We start from the raw sequence: 23,016 nt of genomic DNA, 5'->3' as shown, positions 1-23,016 counted from the left end.
GGGGGGGGGGGGGGGGGGTGTCCTGCAACCAATCCCCTGAAGATACCGAGGGATGACTGTACATTTACGTATGCATGCTCGTAAATTTGCTTTGGAAAAATAAGAAAGCAAAAGTTAAGAAAATAATGACACAAGAATATTGAAGTGGGTCTAGCTCTACCAGATACTAAAATATATTACAACACTGCAATAATTTTTTTAAAAAGCGCAACATAGGGGCCGGCCCGGTGGCGCACTGCTATAGTGCGCCGCTTGAGAAGCGCGGTGGCGCTCCCGCCGAGGGTTCGGATCCCACATACAGACCGGCTGCTCACTGGCTGAGCGACGTGCGGGAGCAACACTGAGGGTTGCGATCCCGTTGCCGGTCCCGGTCTGGTACGGGCACGACACTGAGGGTTGTGATCCATTGCCGGTCACGAAAAAAGACAAAAAGGAAAAAAAAAAGTGCAACATAGCCCTGTAAAAAACAAATCAACGGAAGAGACTACAAAGTATAACTGAAGACCCAACATAAACAGATTCAGTACATAATAAAACTCACATTTCAAAATAATGGAGAAAAGATGGCTTATCCAATAAATTGTACTGAAACAACTGAGGAGCAATATGAAAAAAATTAAGTTGGGGCCCTACTGCATGTCTTGCCCCAAAATGAACTCCAAATAAATCAATATTAATTTAAGAGTAAAAAAATAAAATTATAAAAATAAGAAAAAGCACAGGAGAATCTTTTCGTGAGGACTTTTATAAAGTAGAGTGAAGAAAGTCCTTTAAGAAGCAAAATTTAAAAACTATAAAATAAAACTCCTAAGTACATAAAAATAATAATTTGCTGGCACAAAAATAACATAAAGTTGAAAGATAACAACAAACTGGAAGAAATATTTACAACCCATACCAGTTCACTTTCCTTAATGTATATTCCACAAGAAGAAAAAGACCAACAACCCAATTAAAAAAATTAGTAAAGGGTATGAAAATGTCTCTTAAAGTATGAAAAGAGATTCAACCTCCCTCTTCAAAAGATAGAAAATAAAATCACAGGCACCTATAATTAACAATAATTTACGGGCCGGCCCGGTGGCTCACTGCTACAGTGCGCCGCTTGGGAGCGCAGCGGCGCTCCCGCCGAGGGTTCGGATCCCACATACAGACCAGCGGCCGCTCACTGGCTGAGCGAGGTGCGGGTGCAACACCGAGGGTTGCGATCCCGTTGCCGGTCCTGGTCTGGTATGGGCGCGACACTGAGGGTTGCGATCCGTTGCCGGTCACGAAAAAAGACAGGGAAAAAGGAAAAAAAACAGGGAAAAAGGAAAAAAAACAATAATTTACTGCATGTTATCGAATGACTAGAAGAGAGGAGATCAACACAAAGAAATGATATCCTCAACACAAAGAAATGATTATGTTTTGCAATGAAGAATATGCTGATTGTCCTGACTTGATCACTGCACATTGTACACAAGTACTGATACTCAACTCTGTACCCCACAAATAGTATAATCAATTATGTTTCAATAAAAAAAAAGAAAAGAAAACTACAGTGAGTTACTATTTGTCATCCACCAGGATGGTAAAGATCAAAAAGTTTGATAAAACTGTAGGAGGACAAGCTTACGGAAAAATATCATATTGCTGGTTAAACTATAATTTAGTGCCACCTTGACTGTCAGCAATTTACAATATTAAATGTAAAAGTGTAAATATGCCACTTCTAGGAATTTATACTACCTATATACTCATACCTATGACTTAAGGAACACCAAACCACATTAATTTAAGAAACCAGATTCAAACTCAGGCCAGTCTGTGTTCATTACCATGCTGCTATGCATACACATTTCTACCCTGAGTAAAAAGGCTAGAAGCATGTACAATGAAATGATACAATGAGGTAACACTGGGTTACCTCTGGAAGTGAGACTGGAGTTAGAGAGGGGTGATCAGACTTACTGAGACATACTTAATGGACATTTGTAAAGCTTGTTCTCAGAGCTCAGGGCTTTCTAGTACCTGTATTGACTGAGATGCCTTCGCCTGCCAGCTCAGCCTCTGCAGGCATGGAACTGCTGGCTGGGTCACTCCTGCCTGCGTCCTTCTCTTCATGGTCGCTGTCCTCATCCTCACTGCTGCTGTAGTAGTACTGCAGTTTCTCCCCCAGCAATTTATCATCCAGGGTCGTCATGGTGCCTAGGTGAGAGCAACGTATCAGGCTCTTTACTGGCTTGAGCCAGACAGACATGAATCTGAAGCATACGGAGCTCACTTGTGCTGAGATCCTACAATTTACAGGCCCCTAAGTGATTTTTTCATAAGCAGAATCTCAACAAATACCCTACCATTACCATGTGCGAGAGGGTTTATCCTGCTCTTTTTAAAAAGGTAAAACTGAAAGCTTCTTTGCCAAGCTTTACAGCAAATGGTGGACCCTAGGACCAGACCCTCCCAGGGATGCTTGACTCCAAGAGCCTGCGGTGTGAGTTACTGTCTTCTGAATAATGTACACCTGTATTAGTGCACTGACTTGGAGGAATCTTCTTTACTGACTGGTGGTTTTATCTATCCTCACTTTTAGTTTTCCTACCAAGACTGCTGGATAGCTGAAAAATTGGGTAAGAATCCTCAGGAAGAACTCGTAAAAGAAGCATTAAGAGTATGACGCTGAGTCACTGTCTGCCTAAAGCAATCACTAGTCTCTCGCCTTCAACCTGCCAGTCTGAGGGCTTGGATGGATAGTCTCTGACGCCCTACCAATTCTGACTGGTTAAAAGAAGGGACCATACCAAAATTTTAATAACTCCCAAGTGTTTAAAGAACCATGGTTAGGGCCAGGCTTCTGCAGCAGAAGTAGCCAGGGATTCTTTGGGGAAAAGGTACAGCTTAGCCCTTCACAGGCTTGAATATCCAGCACAAGTGGCAAATAATAATAATAATAACAACAATAAAATAAACTAAAAAACTCTAGAACTCCTTCTTCTAAGCACCCCAACACTATGCTGCCTTCATTAACGACATCACCAGGCCTGTTATATTCCATTACAAACATTACAAAGTGACTCTCTCCCAGAGGCAGGGAGGTCTTGAAAGCAGGGACCTCCAACAGCTCATCTCCATCCCCAGTGCCCAGCACTATGTCTCTGCACAATTTGCTTGGCCCATATAGAGGCAGCCTGGCTTGGTGGGACAATCTGGGGACCCTGGCAGTCAGATGGGGAGAGGGGTGCAGAGGAGGCAGAGCTAACTGAGAGAAAAGCGGAGGTCCTAGGGAAGGGCAGAAACAAACAAGGGACTGGAGGCGTCAGGAACGGGTTAAAGGGGCGCACTGGAGAGAAAGAGAGAAGGGAGTGGTGCGCCTGGCGGGGGCGGGGCCCGCGGACCTGCGTGCAGGGCGGGGCCGCCGGAAGTGCTGAAGTGCAGGGGAGGCGGGGCCCGCGGAGGGGTGTGCAGGAGAGGCGGGGCGGCCGGAAGTGCTGAAGTACCGTCTGGGCCGCGGAAGAGCGGCGGTGGGCGCGCGAAGCCTTTGGGGAGACTGGGGAGGTGGGCCCCGGGGAAGGGGACAGTAAGAGAAGTCGCGGAGGCCGTGGGGCTCGAGGGGGCACCAAGACCCAGGCGCGCCAACCACCCTCCCACCCGAAGTCCACGCCTGCCGCTTCTGCCCGACTGACCCCAGTGCAGTCACCCGGCCAAGCTCGGTCCGAATCCCTCTGGGCTGGCGGCTCCGGCACCGAGAAAAAAGCGCTCCCTTAGACAAAGTGGAGAGGGCCGGCGCCCTGAGCGCTTAGAAAGGCCACCTACTCTCGACAGCGGGGGCCAACGAGGCGGCGTTCTGTGTCGTGATGGACACACGCTGCCCAATCAGGAGAAGCTTCCGCCAGCTACAGCTCCTACTTTGGGACAAAATACCTTGACAACATTGATTCGCTTCCGTTTCCTTTGTTTTTGTTTTAAATTATGTAAAGAGAAGCTGAGCTGTATGTGACTAGCTTTGAGCACTAAGAAATTCGTTTACTTCCCTTCGAAGTTTGCACATGTATTTTTTATTGCTTCTTCACCGCATCTTCATGTCTATTAAGCCGGAAACTGACTCGGGCGTTAATTTGCAGAAGAGCACACAGACCTAAAGTACAGGGCTTGAATTAATCTAAAAAAAAAAAAAGCCCGAGGTTCATACTAAACGCAATGTGCAATCCTGAATTGTATCCCGTGACAGAAAAAAGACATTAATGGGACAACGGACAAAATTTAAATAAGGTCTGTTAACTAATATAAGTATTGTATCAATAGTTTGTATAATTGTATTACGGTTTTGTAAATGTTAACTTTTGGAGATTCTGGATGAAGAGTACAAGGAAAAATAAGTATACTATTTTTTCAGTTTTTTTGGGGGGGCGTCCGGCCGGCGAGGGGGATCCCGACCTGTGACCTTGGTGTTCTAACACCACCATGCTCTAATCAGCTGAGCTGACCCACCAGCCCTGAGTGTTTAAAAATGACTTCACATTCTGAGCCCTTGTTGAGGTGTCCAGTACGCAACCATGAAAGCTTTGTGCAAATTGGATCATGCGAAATACACTAGAATGATACATTGTTTAAAATAAGATTCTTGGCCGGCCCAGTGACAGTGCGCCGCTTGGGAAGGGGGGGGGCGCTCCCGCCCGAGGGTTCGGATCCCACATACAGACCGGTTCCCCTCACTGGCTGAGCGAGGGGCGGGAGCAGCGCCGAGGGTTGCGATCCCGTTGCCGGTCCCGGTCCGGTACGGGCGCGACACTGAGGGTTGCGATCCGTTGCCGGTCACGAAAAAAGACAAAAAGGAAAAAAAAATAATAATAAAAAATAAATAAAATAAAATAAGATTCTTAATTTGGGGGAGGAGTTCTTAATTTGTGGTTCTAGGACCAAGTGAAATTGTCTGCAAATTTATGTGTGTGCTCATAGCTATTCGTTCAGGCTATCAAAGGAGTCAGAAAACACACCCACCCCCCACCCACCCCAAATTTAAGAACAAAGAGATGTTATGGTGACTTTGTATTTTGGTTTGCAAGGGGAATACCTTAGTTTAATTACCTTCGTGCGAACAGCTGACTTGAATATGTTTGTGATCTGCTGTAAGCAGCACAGCCTGCACCCAGCAAGAGTGCCTCCGCCCAGGAGATCCCTCTGTTTGTTAAATGAACGCTCAATAAATGCTTTGTTTTAATTTTATTTTTACTAAAGTCTCCCTAAAGCAGGGGTCTTCTGCATCCATGGTGGTTCCTTGTCCTTCAAATTTCACTTTAAATTTATGGCTGTAATCCTCAAGGGGGACTTCAGTGCTGCCCAACAACTCCACATGTCTTGGTCAAGTTTCTCTTCCATTCTTTAAAAGAAGCAATTCATAGCTCTGCTCAAATTTTCAACACTCCCTCCACTCCCCTGACTCGACTGATTTTTATTTCACCTGAAAAATAAAAGCAGTCAAAAGAGATTTGCACTTGATTCTACCCCTAAATGTACCATCATCCCTCTATATCTGCACCTATTGAACAAATCACTGATACAGTGGACCATTCCTCGAGCCCAGTAAAGGACTCTGCTCCTGAAATTACTCCCTTTCTCTCTCCTGAATTATCAGCCTTTCTTTCTACAGTGTGCTAATATGCTTTCATAATTCTTATCTTTAAAAAAAAAAAAAAACTCTAAGATACTATTTTCCACCTTTCAGATTATTAAAAATCCAAAAGTTTGATAGCACTCAGACTGTGAGGAAAAAATTGCTGATTCAACTCTTATAGATGGCAACTGAGAAATATCTATCAATAGTGCAAAAATATATGTGCTTTAACCCAGCAATTCCAGTTTTGATTTGAAGTTCATCCTATAGCTATATGAATATGTTGATTAGTCTTTTTAAAAAAGCAAAGTAGAGAACAGTATGCATTATCCTCCTGTCTTTTTCATTAAAAATGGGGGGAAATAATATTATGTATTATGTATTTTCAACCTAAATAACAGAGAGGCTCTCTAGAAGAGTAATGAGTGTAATTGAGAATAGAACACTACAATGGGAATACACATGCCAGAGTAAACTATGTGCATATTCAGAGAGATAAAGGAAGACAAAGGGTTTTATGGAATCATTATCCTTAAATACAAGGATCAATAACAAGGGTGACGCCAGTCCGAGGTTGGACAGACCGTTGTTGGGCACATGTCCTCGCAGAAGTATTTTTGGTGTAAGTTTGCAATGGCCTTTGTGCAAGGTGTGGTTTTGCAGAGTCCTTTGTAGATAATTCTGTTATCAGACGTGTGTGAGAACTCGCCCCTTCATGGCCTTTCCCCAGCTCTATTTGTCAGATTTTTTTTTTAACACACGTGACACATTTTGATTCTGAAAACTTTCACCTTATGCACAAAGGAAAAATCGAAGAATATACAAGGAATTAAATAGCTACCTTTACAGGGCAGATAGGAATAAAGAGTAGGAGGGAGACGTTTTATATATAAGTTTATAGGTGTAATTTTTAATCATCTGAGGTATCTATTCTGTTCCAAAAATTAAAAATCTGTAATGTAAACCCTCACTTCCTTTCTCCCCTTTCTCTCCAGCTACATCTCATTTATTTGATCCCCTTTACAGGAAGACCCCAAAACAGTTCTGTATATCTTCTCCCTTATTCACTCCTCATCCCTCTTCAATTAGGCTTTTGTTCCCACCAGTCCACTGAAACCACACCTGTGAAGGTAACCAGTGACTTCCAAGTTGCCAAATCTGTGGTCAGGTCTCAGCCTGCTCTTATTGAACTACTAGGCAGCATTTGACAGTTAATCACTGTTCCTTCTGTAAACCCTTTCTTCTCCTGGTTTTTGGGACACTACCTTCTCCTAGTTTCCTCCAACTTCCCTGCCATTCTCAGTGACCTCTCTGATTCTTCACCTCTAAATAATGGAATGCCCCAGGTTCAGTCTTTTGGCACCTTCTCTTCTTTACACATACTCTTGTCAAGGAATGACATGGAGGCAGTTAATTATATGCAAAGAAATGTACTCATATGAAGGTGAGAGTCAATGGGTGGATGTCAACAAAGGTTAAAACAACAAAACTGGATTTATAAAATGCAAGGGAAAGTGAGATGTTCAGGAAACCATGAGTTTTGTTCACTTTTCTAAAGGGAAATGACTAGCTAGCAGGTTGCAAAGTGGTCATTTGATGCAGCCTACCCCTTAGCTGGCTGGCTCAAGTCATCAAAGAAAACAATGTCAGTTTTTATTAATTCTCCAGAAGACCTTGAGAATTTAACCATGGAATATATGGAACAAGTTGTCTCTGTATGTTATTAGGACCTCTACCTTGATTGAGCCAACTCTGTGCCATTTTCCTCATCAGAATTTTCAGTTTCCCACTGATACACACACACACACAATTTATTATAAGAAATTGGCTCACATGGTTATGGAGGCTGAGAAGTCCCAAGAGCTACAGTCAGCAAGCTGGAGACTGAAGAGAGCCAGTGCTGTATAGGAGTACAAGTAGTTCCAGTCTAAGTATAAAAGCAGGAGAAGACTAATGTCCCAGCCCAAAGACAGGCAGAGAGAGAGGGAATTCTCTCTTAGCATTTCTTTTCTATTCAGGCCTTCATTGATTGAATAAGGCACACCTACACTGGGAAGGGCAATATGCTTTATTCAGTCTACCGATTCAAGTGTTAATCTCATCAAAAAGAGAGAGGGAATTCTCTCTTAGCATTTCTTTTCTATTCAGGCCTTCATTGATTGAATAAGGCCCACCTACACTGGGAAGGGCAATATGCTTTATTCAGTCTACCGATTCAAGTGTTAATCTCATCAAAAGTGCTCAACATCACAAGCATCAGGGACATGCAAATCAAAGCCAATTTGAGATATCATCTCACCAGTTAGACTGGCCATTATCAAAAAGAGAATAACAGAAATCCTGGCAAGGATAGAGAGAAAGGGGAACCCTTCTACACTGTTGATGGGACTGTAAATTAGTGCAACCAGTATGGAAAACAGTATTGAGGTTCCTCAAACAACTACAGATAGAACTGCCATACGATCCAGCAATCCCATTGCTGGGCATATACCTAAAGGCATGGAAATCATCAAGTTTAAGGGACACCTGCACTGCCATGTTTATCACACTCTATTTACAACACCCAAGGGTTGGAACCAACCTAAATGTCCATCGAGGGGTGACTGGATAAGGAAAATGCGGTACACACACACAATGGAATACTACTCTGCCATAAAAAAGAATGAAATTCTGCTATTTGCAGCTACATGGGTAAACTTAGAGAACATTAAGTGAAATAAGCCAGGCACAGAAAGATAAATACCACATGTCCTCACTCATAAGTGGGAATTAAAAATAAACAAACAAAGAAAGAAAGAACAATCACAATAATTCATTGAACTTTCTAAAGGGGAGAACAGAACTGAGTCCACCAGAGGTGGGAAAGGGAGAAGGGGAAGTTAGTGATAAATTGGTAAAGGGCCACAAAAAATGATTACATGGTATAAAGTTGAACCTACTTATTATCCTGATTTGAGTATCACATAATGCACACAGTTATCAATATTCAATGTACAATCAATTATGTTTCAAAAAAAACCCAAAAAGTGCCAAAGAAAAAAACCCCACCAAATGTTATCTCATCCAGAAACACCTTCACAGACATACCAGAATAACATTTGACCAAATATCAGCACCTCATATTCTAGTCAAGTTGACACATAAAATTAACCATCACACCCACTTTTTGGTCACAAAAAGTACCTAAAGGAGTAGATTTGACCATGAGGGCTTTACTTTCTTTGATGCAGAAATATCAGCTGGATGTTTTTAGATATTGGCAGAGTGGCAATCTTTAGGTATCTGAATATCAGACAACAGAAAAGGCAAAAAGTATGTCACAAATATTTTGAGAAGAGTCTGAAATTATTTTGTACATAATTTTTTACATGGCTTTCTAATAGAATAACTCTTAAGGATCCATTTAACCACGATGTTTTGGCTTGTTTTTTAAATGATTGCTCACTTTATCTTTTTTGTAATATTTATCCATATATAAAAAATGTATTAAAAACAAAAATGAGATACCACTACACATCTATTAGAATGGCCAAAAGCCAAAACACTGATAACATCAAATGCTGACAAAGATGTGGAGCAACAGGAACACTCATTCATTGCTAGAAGGAATGTAAAATGGTACACTTTGAAAAACAACTGGGCAGTTTCTTACAAAATTAAATATAACTCTTACCATATGATCCAGCAATTGCACCTAGTATTTACTTAAATGATTTTGCAGATGTAATTAAGGTTACTAATCAGTTGACCTTAAAATAAAGAAATTATCCTGGATTATCTGGATGGACCAAATGTAATCTAATGAGCCCTTAAAAGCAGAGAGTTGTTTTTCTAGCTGGTGGCAGAAGTCAGAAAGATTTGAAGCATGCAAGAGATTCAACCTGTTGTTTGCTGCTGGTTTGAATATGAAAGGGAGCCATGTGAGAAGGAATATGGACAGACTCTGTAAACAAAGAACATCACAGAAAGTAGAGATTTCAGATCTGCAACCACAAGGAACTGAATTCTGGGTACATGAATGAGCTTGGAAGTGAATTCTTCTGCAGAGCCTCTGGAAAGGAATGTAGTACTGCCACTGATTTCAGCCCTAATCAAAGAATCCAGTTGAGTCATGCTGTGCACATCAACCACAGAACCTGTGAAATAATAAATTTGTGTTGTTTTATTTGACTAAATTTGTTATGGCAGCAAAAGAAAACTAATACAGATGGGCTCAGGAATTTGAAGTTACCCTGGTTCTTTTCAATTGTAAAAGTGAGAATGATGCTCCTTCTGGTTTTCTGTCTTCCATAGGGAAAACTAGAAGTCCCTGTTCCAGATCTTTTGTGATCTGTAGAATCTTGGGAGGAAGCTATCTAATTCTGGAGACCATTTAGTAAGATTCAGTGTTAGATAGTCAGTGCAACTGGATAGCAAGATTGCATGACCTTAAGCATTTTTATACTGGGAAGTATGTACTCATGTCCTAGAGCTTAAGAATAATTTTTCATTGTTAAGAATACCTAATACAGCTTTTTTCCAGACAGTTTTAAGATTGACCTTCATTGGTGTCTCTTTTAATATATTTAGGCTACTGGGTGTATATTATAGAGAGATACAGGAATATGACTCTGTACATGAGTTAATTATTTAACAATATCCAACAGGACCACTCATTTTAACTTATTGGGATTTTGGGATGATGTGACTTTGGGATGATGTGATTTTGGGATTTTGAGACTTCTGTTTAATGAGAGTACCATGTATAATTTATAGTTTAAAAAGTATTTTACCTGTACTGTAAGGTATTTGTTTATTTATCAGTAGAACATATTAAAGATATTCCCTGAGAGAAGGACAATCCATGTGCTGTTTTGCGACTATTAAAACATTTGCCTTTTAAGGGCTGGCCCGTGGCTCACTTGGGAGAGTGTGGTGCTGACAACACCAAGTCAAGGGTTAAGATCCCCTTACCAGTCATCTTTAAAAAAAAAAAAATTTGCCTTTTAGCACGGGAAAATCTTAATCCAATCAGATTTACAAACGATTATTAAACATATTTAAAGTTTTGAAGTAACTGAATGAAATCCATATACAAATGCTGAAATGCCTTGTGGTATGGGTTCCAAGGCTTGCTTGACTCTTATAGTTTACCCAAATTATGATAATTAGAGATAAAACAAGATTAATCTTCCATCGAGTTTCTCATGTAAAATTTTTCCACCAATATTTTTGTAAATTTAGAATAAATTTGTCCTTGACACTTGGATTATTTTTGTTAAACAAGCTTTCTTTTTGTTATTAATGAAGATAAAACCAGTAAGGATAGGGACTACTTCCTTATATCATAGATACATTTCTCTCCCTTTCTCAAGTTTTAAAAATGGTTTTTATAGTATGGGCTTTAATTTTAGGTGAAATTTTCTTTAGATGTTGGATTATCTTTAAGCAGCAATTAAATTTCTTTTTAAAGTTTTGATCAAGGCATCTGAGAAAATTAGAAAACCTCTTTGCTTTCATAGTTTTAGTAACAATACTTATTCAGTAGCACTATTTTTCTTTAAATAGCCCACACACTTAAAGTGTAAGAAAAAAATCTTTTCTTTTTCAGAAATATTCAAGTTTTTCTTATTTACATATATTTTTAAAAATCTCTTTAAGCCAATCAGAGGAAGCTCTATTAAGTTTTAAGAGACCTTATAATAACAGAATATAACTTTTATTCTATTAATATGGTTGAGTACAAAGATTGATTTCCAAATGCTAACCCAACTTTGCATTCCTGAGATTAAACCCTATTTGGACTTGATGTATCATACTTCATATATATAGCTAAATTTGCTAACATTTTAAGGACTTTTGCATCTATGTTCATGAGTAATATTAATTTGTAATTTTTTTTGTAGTATCATTGTTTGGTCTTGTTATCAGGGTTATGTTGGTTTAATAAAATTAGTTGGATTTTCTACTTACTGAAAGAGCTTCTTTCTATAAAATTGGCATTATTTTTCCTTAAATATTGAATAGAATTCACCTGTGAAATCTGTGTCTGTAGCTTTCTTTGTGGGAAGGTTTTTCATACTGAATTCAATTTCTTCAGCAGATATAAGGCTATGGCAGGATGCTTCTCAAATGGCTCCTATGATGGTCAGTTTATTGCTTCTCAGCTCCCACTTCGCCCTTCAATATATGCTCTGCAATAATGGACTGAATTAATTGAAGCATCTCTCCTTTGCAGTGAGCACAGTGATGAGCTTTCTCAGCAGAGGGCACTAGAGGGGCATTGCAGGGGAATGGGGCTCTCCTGCTGTTTCCCACAACTGAATGGTAGGTCAGTGATGTGGATATGACACCTGGTGCAGCTCTTCCCCAGCCATGTGTCCAGCACGTGGTCCTTTAGTGATATTGCAACCTCGGTTTGGCCTGGTAATAACTTTCCTGTGGCCCTCTCAACACAGAAATTGGTGTCCTGAAGCCTTCCTCCCACACCCTATTTTAAGACTGACCTTCACTGGTATCTCTTTTAGTATATTTAGGCTTCTGGTGGTATATTATAGAGACCCCACCCCCGCCCCCATCTTCCAAAGGCTTCTTGTCTGCAATGGTGCCAATTCCTTCTGCAGGCTCCTGTGCACCCTTCCTGTTGGGGTGGAGAGTAGCTTTCTGCTTGCCAGCAACTAGTTCAGGCCTGGGCCAACCAGCAAACCTCTGCTGTCCAGTGGGCTGAACTACACCTTCTCCAATGAGATCTCAATCTCAGCCTTGGGAAGGGGGGCCCTTTGGTACTCTCTCTAAGCCATAGAGTATCATATAGAATTTCCTTTTATCTTATAGTCACTAATTTATTAAAATTTAATAATTTTTTACATCAAACTTTCCCCCACATAACTGACTGTGTAGTTTCTATCTCCTGATTGGACACAAACTTAGCTTCCATAAAACCCGGCCTCCTGGCATTCACCTAATGGCTTGCTACTAAGTATTAAATAGCACAAAAGTGATTGGGATATTGCTTCCCAGATTAGGTTATAAGAGACTGTGACTTCTTTCTAGCTCTCTCTCTCTCTCTGGATCATGGCCGCTTCAATGAGCCAATCTACCATATTGTGAGCTGTCCTATGGAGAGGGTCATGTGGCAAGAAACTGATAGCAGCTTCCAGCCAAGAGGCAGCAAAAAACTGAGGCCCTCATTCCAAGAGTTCGTAAAGAACTGAATCCAGCCAACCATCATGGGAGAGAGCTTGGAAGCAGATCCTTCCCTAGTTGAGCCTTGAGATGACTGCAGTGCCAGCCGACACCCAGACTGCAGCCTGTGAGAGAGAACCTGAGGCACAGGACACATTTAAGTCACTTGCAAATTCCTGACCTGAAGAAATTCTGAGATAGTAATTGTGTTAAGCCACTGTTTGGGGGTAATTTATGTGACAATAGATAACTAATACAAGGGTTATTCCTTTTCCTCTGTATCTTTTTGGTAAACTGTATTTTTATGGAATTTGTTCATTTCTAAGTTCAGATTTTATAGTATAATTTATTAATTTCCTTCAGAGGTAGACACATTATACCAATTTATTGGCTCAAAAACACTTAAATAAAAACTTATGTCCACATAAAAACATGTATACAAATGTTTATAGCAGCTTTATTTGTAATAGCCAAAAATTCGAAACAACTGAAGTGCCCTTCAGTGGGTCAATGGTTGAGCAAACCATGGTATATCTATAACGTGGCATACTACTCAGCGTCATAAAGGAAAAACTATTAATACATGCAACCATTTGAATGAATCTCAAGGGAATTATGCTGAGTGAAAAAAAAAAAGATCTCAAAAGGTTACATACGATATAATTTCATTTATATAATATTCTCCAAATGACAAAATTACAGAGATGGAGAACAGATTAGTGGTTGCCAGAGTTTAGGGATGGGAGAATAGTGGTAAAGGAGGAAAATGGATGTGAATATATAGTAGCATAAGGGATCACTGAGGAGATGGAACGGTTTCGTCACCTTGATAGCAGTGATAGTTCCACAAATCTACACATGAGAAAATTGCATCGAATTACACACACAGGCTTGCACGTGGACACGCACACAAATGAGTGCATGTGAAGCTGGTGAAATCTGAATAAGGTCTGTGGATTGTACAGATGTCCGTTTCTTGGTTTTGAAATTATACAGTTATGTAAGATGCTACCATTGGAGAAAATGTGTGAAGGAAGGGTACATGGCCCTCTCTGTACTATTTTGCAACTTCCTGTGAACCTATATTTCAAAATACACAACTTAATACTTCAGTTGATCTTACCGAAGCTCTTGGGTTTAAATACCTATTTTATTTAATTTATTTATTTTTTGTGACCGGCAAGGGGACCAGAACGCGCGCTCAGCCAGTGAGCACACCGGCCACCCCTATATAGGATCCGAACCCGCGGCCTCGGCGCTCCCAGCGCCACACTCTCCCGAGTGAGCCACAGGGTCGGCCCTTAAATATCTATTTTAAATAGCACCCCCCCACCCCCAACTCCACCATCCAGTTCCCACTCAGGTTGACTTTTGGGTAATGCTCTAAAGTAAGTGAGAGATCTAATTATGAAGATATCCCATAGGTATCTGTGATACTAAGTGCATAATAATTATTTCAATTATGAAGGAAATAAAATCTTCCTGTAGTTTCATTTCTTTGTTTCCTTTCCTTTGCCTGGATCCTAATCCATCATTCTACCTCCTCTTCCTCCTTCCTTATCTCAATAGTCACTTACATTGGAGCTTATACAAAATAACATGTTTTACCAATATTGGTCTGTTCTCAGCAATGGGGTCTGGGATATTAAGCTTAATTTAATCCCCTATAATGTGTAGATGTCTAACAGACTTCCTCCACAACAAATCCTGTCAATTGCTCTCTCCTACTTCTCAAATCCATCTCGTTTCCTCCATCCCCACTTGGCCATGCTCTCGACATTTCTTACCTAGATTTTTTTTTCCTTTTTGTCTTTTTTCGTGACTGGCAACGGATCGCAACCCTCAGTGTTGCGCCCGTACCGGACCGGGACTGGCAACGGGATCGCAACCCTCGGTGTCACGCCCGCACCTCGCTCAGCCAGTGAGCGGCCGGTCTGTATGTGGGATCCGTACCCTCGGCGGGAGCGCCGCCGCACTCCCAAGCGGCGCACTGTAGCAGTGCACCACCAGGCCGGCCCCTTACCTAGATTTTTGACCTGGCCTCCCTGCTGGTGGGTCTCCAGCTTCACCTTTCATACTACTGCCAAAGTGCTATAAAATCCCAAACTGTTAAGATTGTCTGACTTCCAAGACTCTGAAGTCCAAGACTCCTTAGTAGTCTCTTTAGTATGGTATTCAATGTCCTTTGTGGAGGTCCCTACCTCTTCCAGCTGTGTGACCTTGGCAAATTCTCTAAGGTCTCTGTCTTAATTTTCTTACATGTAAACGGCGACGATAACAGTCCCAGGTTATAATATACCTATTGCACTTAGAACTGTGTCTGAAATGTTACGTGCTGTAAGAGTTAGCTTATTTATATTAGTCAGTGAATCACCATTCCTTAAATACCGCTCCCATTGTAACACTTATGACTAAAATAGGTTCCAATCACCACTACCTCTCTGAGGGCAGACCTGAATCAGAATTCTAACTTCACTACTTTCTAGTTATGAGATCTTGGGCATGTAACATGTCCAATGTAAAATACAGGTTATATCTATAGTGAAGGACCGTTGTTAAAGATCTAGTGTGTTGTTGTGAAAGTAGCGTAGGTGCTACTCAGGGTGCTTCCTCCCCTTATCTCTGCTTGGTGAAATGGTATTCAGCCTACAAAGTCTAGCTAGAGGTCACTTCGCAGAGAATTACCTCCTCTGGCTCACCACCACCACCACCAGACCCATAATTTCCCTTTTTAAGTTTTTATACACCCTACATTGGAACATAGCTCACTGAATTACTCAAATTTGTCTTTCCCATTTTCCACACTATAAGCTACTAGAGGAAGGGTTCGTGTTTCATTGACCTTTAACCTTAATGACTATCACTGACAGGGGCTTAAAATGTATCAGCTGAATGAATGAATAAAGGCCCAGTGAAAATGGTATCTACACCCACTCTGGAAATTCTCAGTTCGTATTCTGAGGTCTACAGAACTGTCTTCCTACTTCTTCTATGATACATTGCTTTGTATTAGTTATTTATGTTATCTGTCCTATTTTCTCCACTAGACTGTAAACTCAGTATTATCTATGTCCTTATCTTCTGCACAGGAAGTGCTCTATATTGAATTAATGAAGTGACTGACAAAATTAAGGAATATTTCAACCTCCTTGGGTCTATTCATTTCTTTCAGATCCTTCCCAATGATATATGGTTGAGGCAGGTAATCATTTAAATCCCAATTTAAAGAGTGTCCCAGTAGCTTTGTCAAGTCTAAAAATACCAAGAAAATTAAGATAACTAAAATATACTACAAACTCAATATTGACGCTAAACAACTTTTAAGGTGGACAAATAATTTTATTTTGTGCATGCAAATACATGTCAAGTACTGCAAACTTTTTCCATCAATTTTCTCTCAAACACTGAAAATCATGATGCTCTATTTTGTGAACAGCCAAAGCTAATATCTCTTCACTTCAGTGCTACAGCAAAAACACACAGAATTCACTCTTCGCTATTCACTATCATCACAACCCTCATTGTTCCATCTCTGCCCTCCCCCCATATACAGGCCTTATAAGTCCCAGCCTTCCCCCATTTAATCCTATTCCTATAGCACAAAGGGAAACATTACAATTTGGAAATTCAAATTGAAATAAATGGAATAGAATTTATTCCCATATATATTCCCCATTTCATTGTACAGAATTATTTTAAATTATAGTTTTAAATAGAAGCTGAGTATATGCCTTAAAAATGAGCATTAAATCCATCTTAGAGATGGTGCCTGCTTTTTACATGATGGGTGTACACCATCTTTAATTTCATTTACATTTCAATCGAACAATAGATTTGCAAAGAAAATGTCTAATACAGACGTAAAAATATTCACACTAGAGCTTCACAATCGGTTGTACAATTGACAAACAGGCCTCTTTTCCCAAACTTTCCAGCTAAGCAAATTTATAAAATGTAATCAATGCAACAAGAAAAACATTTCTCTTTCACTTCCAGGGAAAAGAATATGCAATAAACAGTATAAACGCAGACAGCAGTTGCTGCAAGCTAACCACGATACTCCCAAGTGGCTGTACAGTGGATATGTGCAGTACAAATAAAAGCCACATGTGTTGTATCACAACTACAGTATAATTGTTTGCCCAGCTAAAAGAATGCATGCACTTCCATGCCTTGGGTTATAAAGTGAGGCCTAATTCTTGACAGGTTGATGGATTATGTGCAAATGACCTTGGCTTTTGGCAGTACTAAGTGCAGCCAGTGTCTGTTTTCCATTGGTTTGGGGATATTTTTAATTTTGTATTTAAAAAAAGGAAAAAACTGCCAATTTCAGTCTTGGGGAAATAACTGCTCTTGGAGTTACACTCAAATGTGAAGTGTTTCGATCTGTGGCCCTGACTCCTTATACTCCCTTGCCAGCAAAGGGATACAAAGAAACCGCTAGTATAAAGGAGTTACTAGCAAACCTATCCAATTTATCCAGAAAATGAGATACTCCTTGAGCATGTTCATTTGTGTTCTGCTTGCAGAAGGGGTCCTTATATAGAAGGAGTTACAGTAAGTGATCCCATCAACACTCTTCACTCACTAAAACACAAGAAAATTTCTTCCAGGAAACTAATACATAGTTCCAATGTAACTTTTCCTTTAATGATTAGTTATCAATACTGGTGACAGCCTGCTCAGATGACTCAAAGAAGCTAGGGAAGAAATATTCAGATTCAAAGTTGAAATCACATACTGAATCTCACTGTTGCAAATTCCACCCGTTACCAAGACATTGGCTTTAACACCTAAAATGCAAAGGCAAGCTAGATGGTTTCTAAAACAATTTTTCAAATGTTTAAATAATCCCACTTGAAATTCCTACAAATTGCTGTGCACCCTGTAATTTTCTCAAGGCATCATATAAAACTGGGATGTGCTTTATATACTTAGCATCAACTTGAAATCTGAGCGAAAGTGACTAGATCCATACAAATGGAAAATTTCAGTTCTAGTGTTGGAGGTTTCTTTTATTATTCGCTTACTACAGTAAATAGCTATTAGGGAAAAAAACTCAGTGCCACTGGCCTAATGAACTACCTTCTCTTGAAAATTACAGTGCACAACTTTCATGTATGACACTGGTTCATCATATGACATTGAAAGTAAGTCAGTCACTGCAGCAAGGGCAAAGGAATCTGTTCTGTTCAGGTACCAAATAGAAAAAACATATATGTAACTTTCTCAGAATTCCTAAAATGAAATGAGACTACAAAAGAGAACTACTGATGCTACATCCACAGAAACTGAATGAGGCACATGAACTTTGAAATGGGACTTAGATGCTGAAAAAGAAAAACACAAAAAATAAAAACAAAAAACCCCACCACTTTCCTGCTTTCCAGACCTCAGTCTACTTTTTCCTGACTAGACCGTAGGCAACATATACAGTTTAGTTACCAACATTGCAAATTTCCTCTCCTGTTGCTTTGTATACTTTGATTCTAAACATGTACATCATGACATGTTGGTAAAAGGTCAAATGACAGGAAATGCCCCAATTTTAAAAAGTCACACCCTCGGTCTTATTTGTAGTATTTTCCTCTATGATATCCGTAGGTACCATTTTGAAGAAGGATCAGACGGATTGCTTTCTTCTAAAGTGACAGAAACAATGGCTTTACTTCACATTAAACCCACTATGACAGAAAGTGGCCAGTACACAGAGAGATGATGTAATATAGAATAACCTCAACACAGAAATAATTCCTATGTTGTTAGCGAGAAAGAGTAAGTTTTTAAGAACAGGGTTTTACTGTTTTATGGGATCACCTGCTGCAAGACAAGCATTATTTTAATATAAATGTTCTGAGCTATACCAATAAGGTTGGTGGGTATATACATACACTGATGCAAATGTAATTTTACTGGACAAGTAGGCAAACACCTAAGCAGTTTATCCTAACCCCCTCCAGCAGAGCACAACCAAGTTTCAAAATTTCAATTTTAAAATTAAAAAGATAACATTAAATACACAAGATCAATTTATGTAGTATATATTCACCCTCAGAACGTGCTGAAGATGTTTTGTGTAGTTCTGTTGCACAGAGGGTTCTTTCCCTGAGGGCACATAAGGAGCTCTCAAACTGTTAATAGGTCTCTATTTTGTAACAAAATAGCAATTTTAAAATCTTAAAAAAAAATACATTACCTTCAACATGGAAGATCTCACTATTAAATATCCATGAAATACTGACTGGTTTGCATATCCTTTTTGGAATTACAAACAGCAAATAAAGTACATTGGAAGCATTTCAAATGTAATAAGCGCATATTTATAGAAAGGTTCTCATATAAATTATATAACAATCATGTTCATGTAATATTGTAGGCTAATTTATAATGTCAGAAATAAGTTAATGTAACATGGTTTAAAACTCTTATTCCTATTCGTTTCAGGTTACAGAGTGAAATAAATAAAATGTCATTGTAGGGATGGGGAGCACTGGCCATGGCAAAAAGGTACAGTACTAACCAAAGGAAACTAAGTCAAGGCTACTGTGCTGTTATGTTACAAACAAACATCTTCAAACATATGAGTATTAAATAAATGTGTAAGATCTTCCATACTGACACCAGAATATCAAAACTACCCCTTTGTTTTTCAGGTATATTTACAACTTATCAGTCACCTTATGAGCATGTTCATTAAGACAGGTATCAAACACCGGTATTTATTCATTCTGATCAAGAAATTTCAGGGAAATGTCAACCCTCCCACCCCTGGAAATGTGCACAAAACTTTTATCAAAATCTTATCTGATACAATGTTGTGGTTTTGTAAAACAACTAAATAGCTCAGACGACCAATAACATGATCCTGTTTAAGCATCTTGCTAGCAGGAAAAGCCCTTACATACAGTACACCTGGTGAAAGATCAGCTTGGCTTAAAATATTCCAGTACAATTTTCAGAGTAAACAACTTCACAGAAGTTAATTAAAAAAATAATAACAAAAGTCAAACTAATCTTAAAGAAACGGAAGAAAAACAAAAAGACAAACTATAGGTAAGATCACCAGGAAGGAATGCCCAGCTTTTGTTTTCAAATGTTGACTGAAATTCAGGTTTCAATAAAATACCTCCCACAAATCTGGGGCATGGCTGGTTGAACATACTGCATACTTTCAGATGCCAAGTCAAAACAATTTCAGTCGTATTTTAGCAGAGCAGAAATTATTTACGTTTTTAAGTATGAATAAATGTTAGCCAATGTACTACTATTACATGGTTCATAATCTTATCAACCCAACAGTTGGAAAACAAGGAAAATTAAACTGAAACATGAAGTAACAATAAACAATATTTAACCAAGATAATGCAAAGAACATCCAAATTAATTAGTTTAAATTAAAAAACCTAGCAATACCATCTTGTTAGTCAGTGCAAACGCTACATACAGGGTTTTCTCAAGAAAGCTGAAAGCACCTGATACTTTTGACAAGTCATCAGATTCAATAATGTACAGGCTTAAATCTGCATTTTAAAAAACTGCCATTACATTAGTGCATAATTTATCAAAATTGTAAAAACGATTCTGCATAACTTAGGAGAATTTAATATCTAGTACATCAGCTGAAAGACTTAGGCACTTGGTTATATTTTTAATTAATTACTTCAACAAGTAGCCTGTGTATAAATATTAACAAAGCAGAGACTATTCTCGAAAAATGGAAAATTTTTTTAAAAAAATTAAATGCTACAGATAAAAGCACTGCACCACACTCCAACATATAATGCAGTAAAGAAAGCTAGTATATAACCCTGTAAAAACTCTATGGTAAGAATGTCAAACTCCATTCTTCAAAAGAAAAAAAAGAAAAAAAAAAATCCATGCAAAGTCCCATGAAAAAGATAAATAAAGCAGCTGGAATGAGATGGAAATTTCTCTCAATGAAACATAAAATAGAAATAAATAAGTTAATTAAGTCTACTTTCACTAGATGTATCATTGTAGGATCCTGCTAGTTTAATAACTGAGTTGTTAATTTTCTATAGAAGCCATTTAAAATAGGAAATGGCTCAGTTACTGCACCGGATTGCTACAAACTCATAAAAAGCTGCTTGAAGCTTAAGTTAAATGTTGTCCAAATTCCAATCACTTCTGGAAAGTGAACGTGTTACCCTAGTAAAGTAAATTTTCTTTTTTTTTTTTTTTCATAATGCTAATGCAAGAGGGCTTGAAGTATCAAAGAGTCCACAGGAAATGGATGCCCCCAGTAATATCTTTTTTTAAAAAAAATATACATTATATAATATATATTATATATATAAAAAGCTAGTGTAAATGCTTCCATGGAGTGGTCACAAATTTGAAAGATGAACCTCCTTTCAGCTGTTAACCATCTTCCCATTTACAACAGGTTTTAAAAAGTCGTTTTTATCTTCAGACATAACATGAGTTTTCAGAATGAGGTTGCCAACACTGACAGATGTGGTGATGGGGAGGCAACTTGCACTGCTAATAGACACTGGGAGTGGCTGGCTAAAGCAAGAAGTTACCGGCAGAACTGTTTTTGGCTCCTCCCTGAGAGAAAATAAATTGAGAGACATTAAAATAAATTGGCTTTAAGTGAAAACTTTTAAGAGTAACCATACATGCTAATGAAAGCCATATCAAGCTTTAAGAGCCTCTAGAGCAAATGCATGTCTTTAACACTAAAAAGTAACTGAAGTCACTAAAAAAGTCCCATTTTTCAAAAACTATAATAAAAAATTAAAATACTGGTTAAAGGCCATACAAACTACAAATTTAAGATTAAGCCCATATTTTTGGCAATAATTATAAAAAACGGCAATTTTATAGCCAAGAAAACCTAACATGACTTTTAAAAAGAGAAACCCTTAATCTAGGTTTTAATTCTCTACTTTGTAGTCTAGAAGTTTCACTACTAGACTGAAGAAGTGTATAACCTAATGCTGGAGCACAAACTAACTTTTATCCCAACAAAAACAAGTTTTAGGCTATTAAAATGAACCATATTAACAATATGGTTTAAATTTACCTCTTCTACCCTAAAAATCCAGACTGACCAAATCATTCCCCTAAGCTATAAGATCTTCCCCTCACAGCATAAAGCCAAATACTTCTCTTTAAATATTCACGCCCTATGCCCACTGGTTATGAATTTTCTGTCTAACACTCACAGAATCACATGGTCTTCACCTAAACTCTGTCTCTTCTGCTTCAGTGGCTCCTTTTGGTGCTGCTGGACTGGATGACCATTTTCCACTGCTGTTCCATTCAGCAACTGATCATTTTGAGAACTGATACCAAGTTGTATGTCCAGGATCTCCTAAGAAAACAAAATGTTAATCCTTTAGTATCGAAATATTTTATATTTTTTAATTCCCAATGGAACAAAGCCTCCTAATCATCTAACTGTGGTACGTACTTCAATTTGTTCGTTTTGTCCATCAGGTTCATCAGTATCAAGTGCTGAAAGCTCTAATTCAATATCCCTATCGGGCTTAGTATCTGTTCCATCTTCTGTATAATCACTCTATAAAATAGGAAAAACAATGAATTTATACCTCTGGAACCTGGGGTTTCCCTTTTAAATTAAAATGGGAATCCCAATGATTTAACTAAAGAATTACTTTTAAAAAAATCTGGGACTACAATTTTATTTCTACTGTAAGTTTTAAAAGTAATCATCCATCAGAAAAAGGCACACTGGGGCCGGCCCGGTGGCGCACTGGATAGTGCGCCGCTTGGGAAGCGCAGCGGCGCTCCCGTCCGAGGGTTCGGATCCCACATACAGACCGGCTCCCGCTCACTGGCTGAGCGAGGCGCGGGAGCAACACCAAGGCTTGCGATCCCGTTGCCGGTCCCCGGTCCGGTACAGGGGCAACACTGAGGGTTGCGATCCGTTGCCGGACACGGAAAAAAAAAAGACAAAAAAAAGAAAAAGGCACACTAAAATGCCTAAGTGATGATATAAACCAACAAGCAGCAGCAGAAAACAAATACATTAAGCACGAAGCTCAGAGATTCAGTTTCTTTACCTCTCCATTTCTCAGTTCAATTTCCTTGCTTAGAAGATTTAAGGTAAGGTGACGGCCTTCATCCAGGGAATTCCACTTCTGTTGCATGGCCAGAGCATTGGCTTCCCTCTGAAGAAGTAAGGAGTTACTCTTGGCCTATGTAAGGAGAGAAAAAAGAATACAGTTAACTTCCAATCATAGCTTTCAACTGTCATTCTGCTTTTTAAA

At 39.1% G+C, this 23,016-nt stretch overlaps 2 protein-coding genes across 3 annotated transcripts in view; both read right to left on the bottom strand.

Moving 5' to 3' along the window:
- The window catches only part of PDCL (phosducin-like), a 10,603-nt gene extending 6,099 nt beyond the window's left edge, over positions 1 to 4,504 (bottom strand). Inside the window, exons 1-2 of the mRNA XM_008583674.1 lie at positions 3,666 to 4,504; positions 2,014 to 2,190 (exon numbers count right to left, since the gene is read on the bottom strand). Of these exons, the coding sequence (XP_008581896.1) occupies positions 2,014 to 2,185 (172 nt within the window). The 5' untranslated portion in view covers positions 2,186 to 2,190; positions 3,666 to 4,504. The remainder of the gene's footprint in view (positions 1 to 2,013; positions 2,191 to 3,665) is intronic.
- An 11,571-nt stretch (positions 4,505 to 16,075) lies between these two features.
- Positions 16,076 to 23,016, bottom strand: part of RC3H2 (ring finger and CCCH-type domains 2) — a 36,623-nt gene continuing 29,682 nt past the window's right edge. Inside the window, exons 17-20 of one of the 2 annotated variants that reach the window (XM_008583671.1) lie at positions 22,810 to 22,944; positions 22,197 to 22,304; positions 21,949 to 22,097; positions 16,076 to 21,328 (exon numbers count right to left, since the gene is read on the bottom strand). In XM_008583671.1, the coding sequence (XP_008581893.1) occupies positions 21,133 to 21,328; positions 21,949 to 22,097; positions 22,197 to 22,304; positions 22,810 to 22,944 (588 nt within the window). In that variant the 3' untranslated portion in view covers positions 16,076 to 21,132. The remainder of the gene's footprint in view (positions 21,329 to 21,948; positions 22,098 to 22,196; positions 22,305 to 22,809; positions 22,945 to 23,016) is intronic. The other variant, XM_008583672.1, reaches the window with a different exon arrangement.

The sequence above is a fragment of the Galeopterus variegatus genome, unplaced genomic scaffold (genome assembly GCF_000696425.1).
Source record: "Galeopterus variegatus unplaced genomic scaffold, G_variegatus-3.0.2 Scaffold2992, whole genome shotgun sequence".
NCBI lineage: Eukaryota > Metazoa > Chordata > Mammalia > Dermoptera > Cynocephalidae > Galeopterus > Galeopterus variegatus.
Note: the sequence above shows the minus strand (reverse complement) of the source record. Positions and strands in the feature narration are given on the sequence as shown.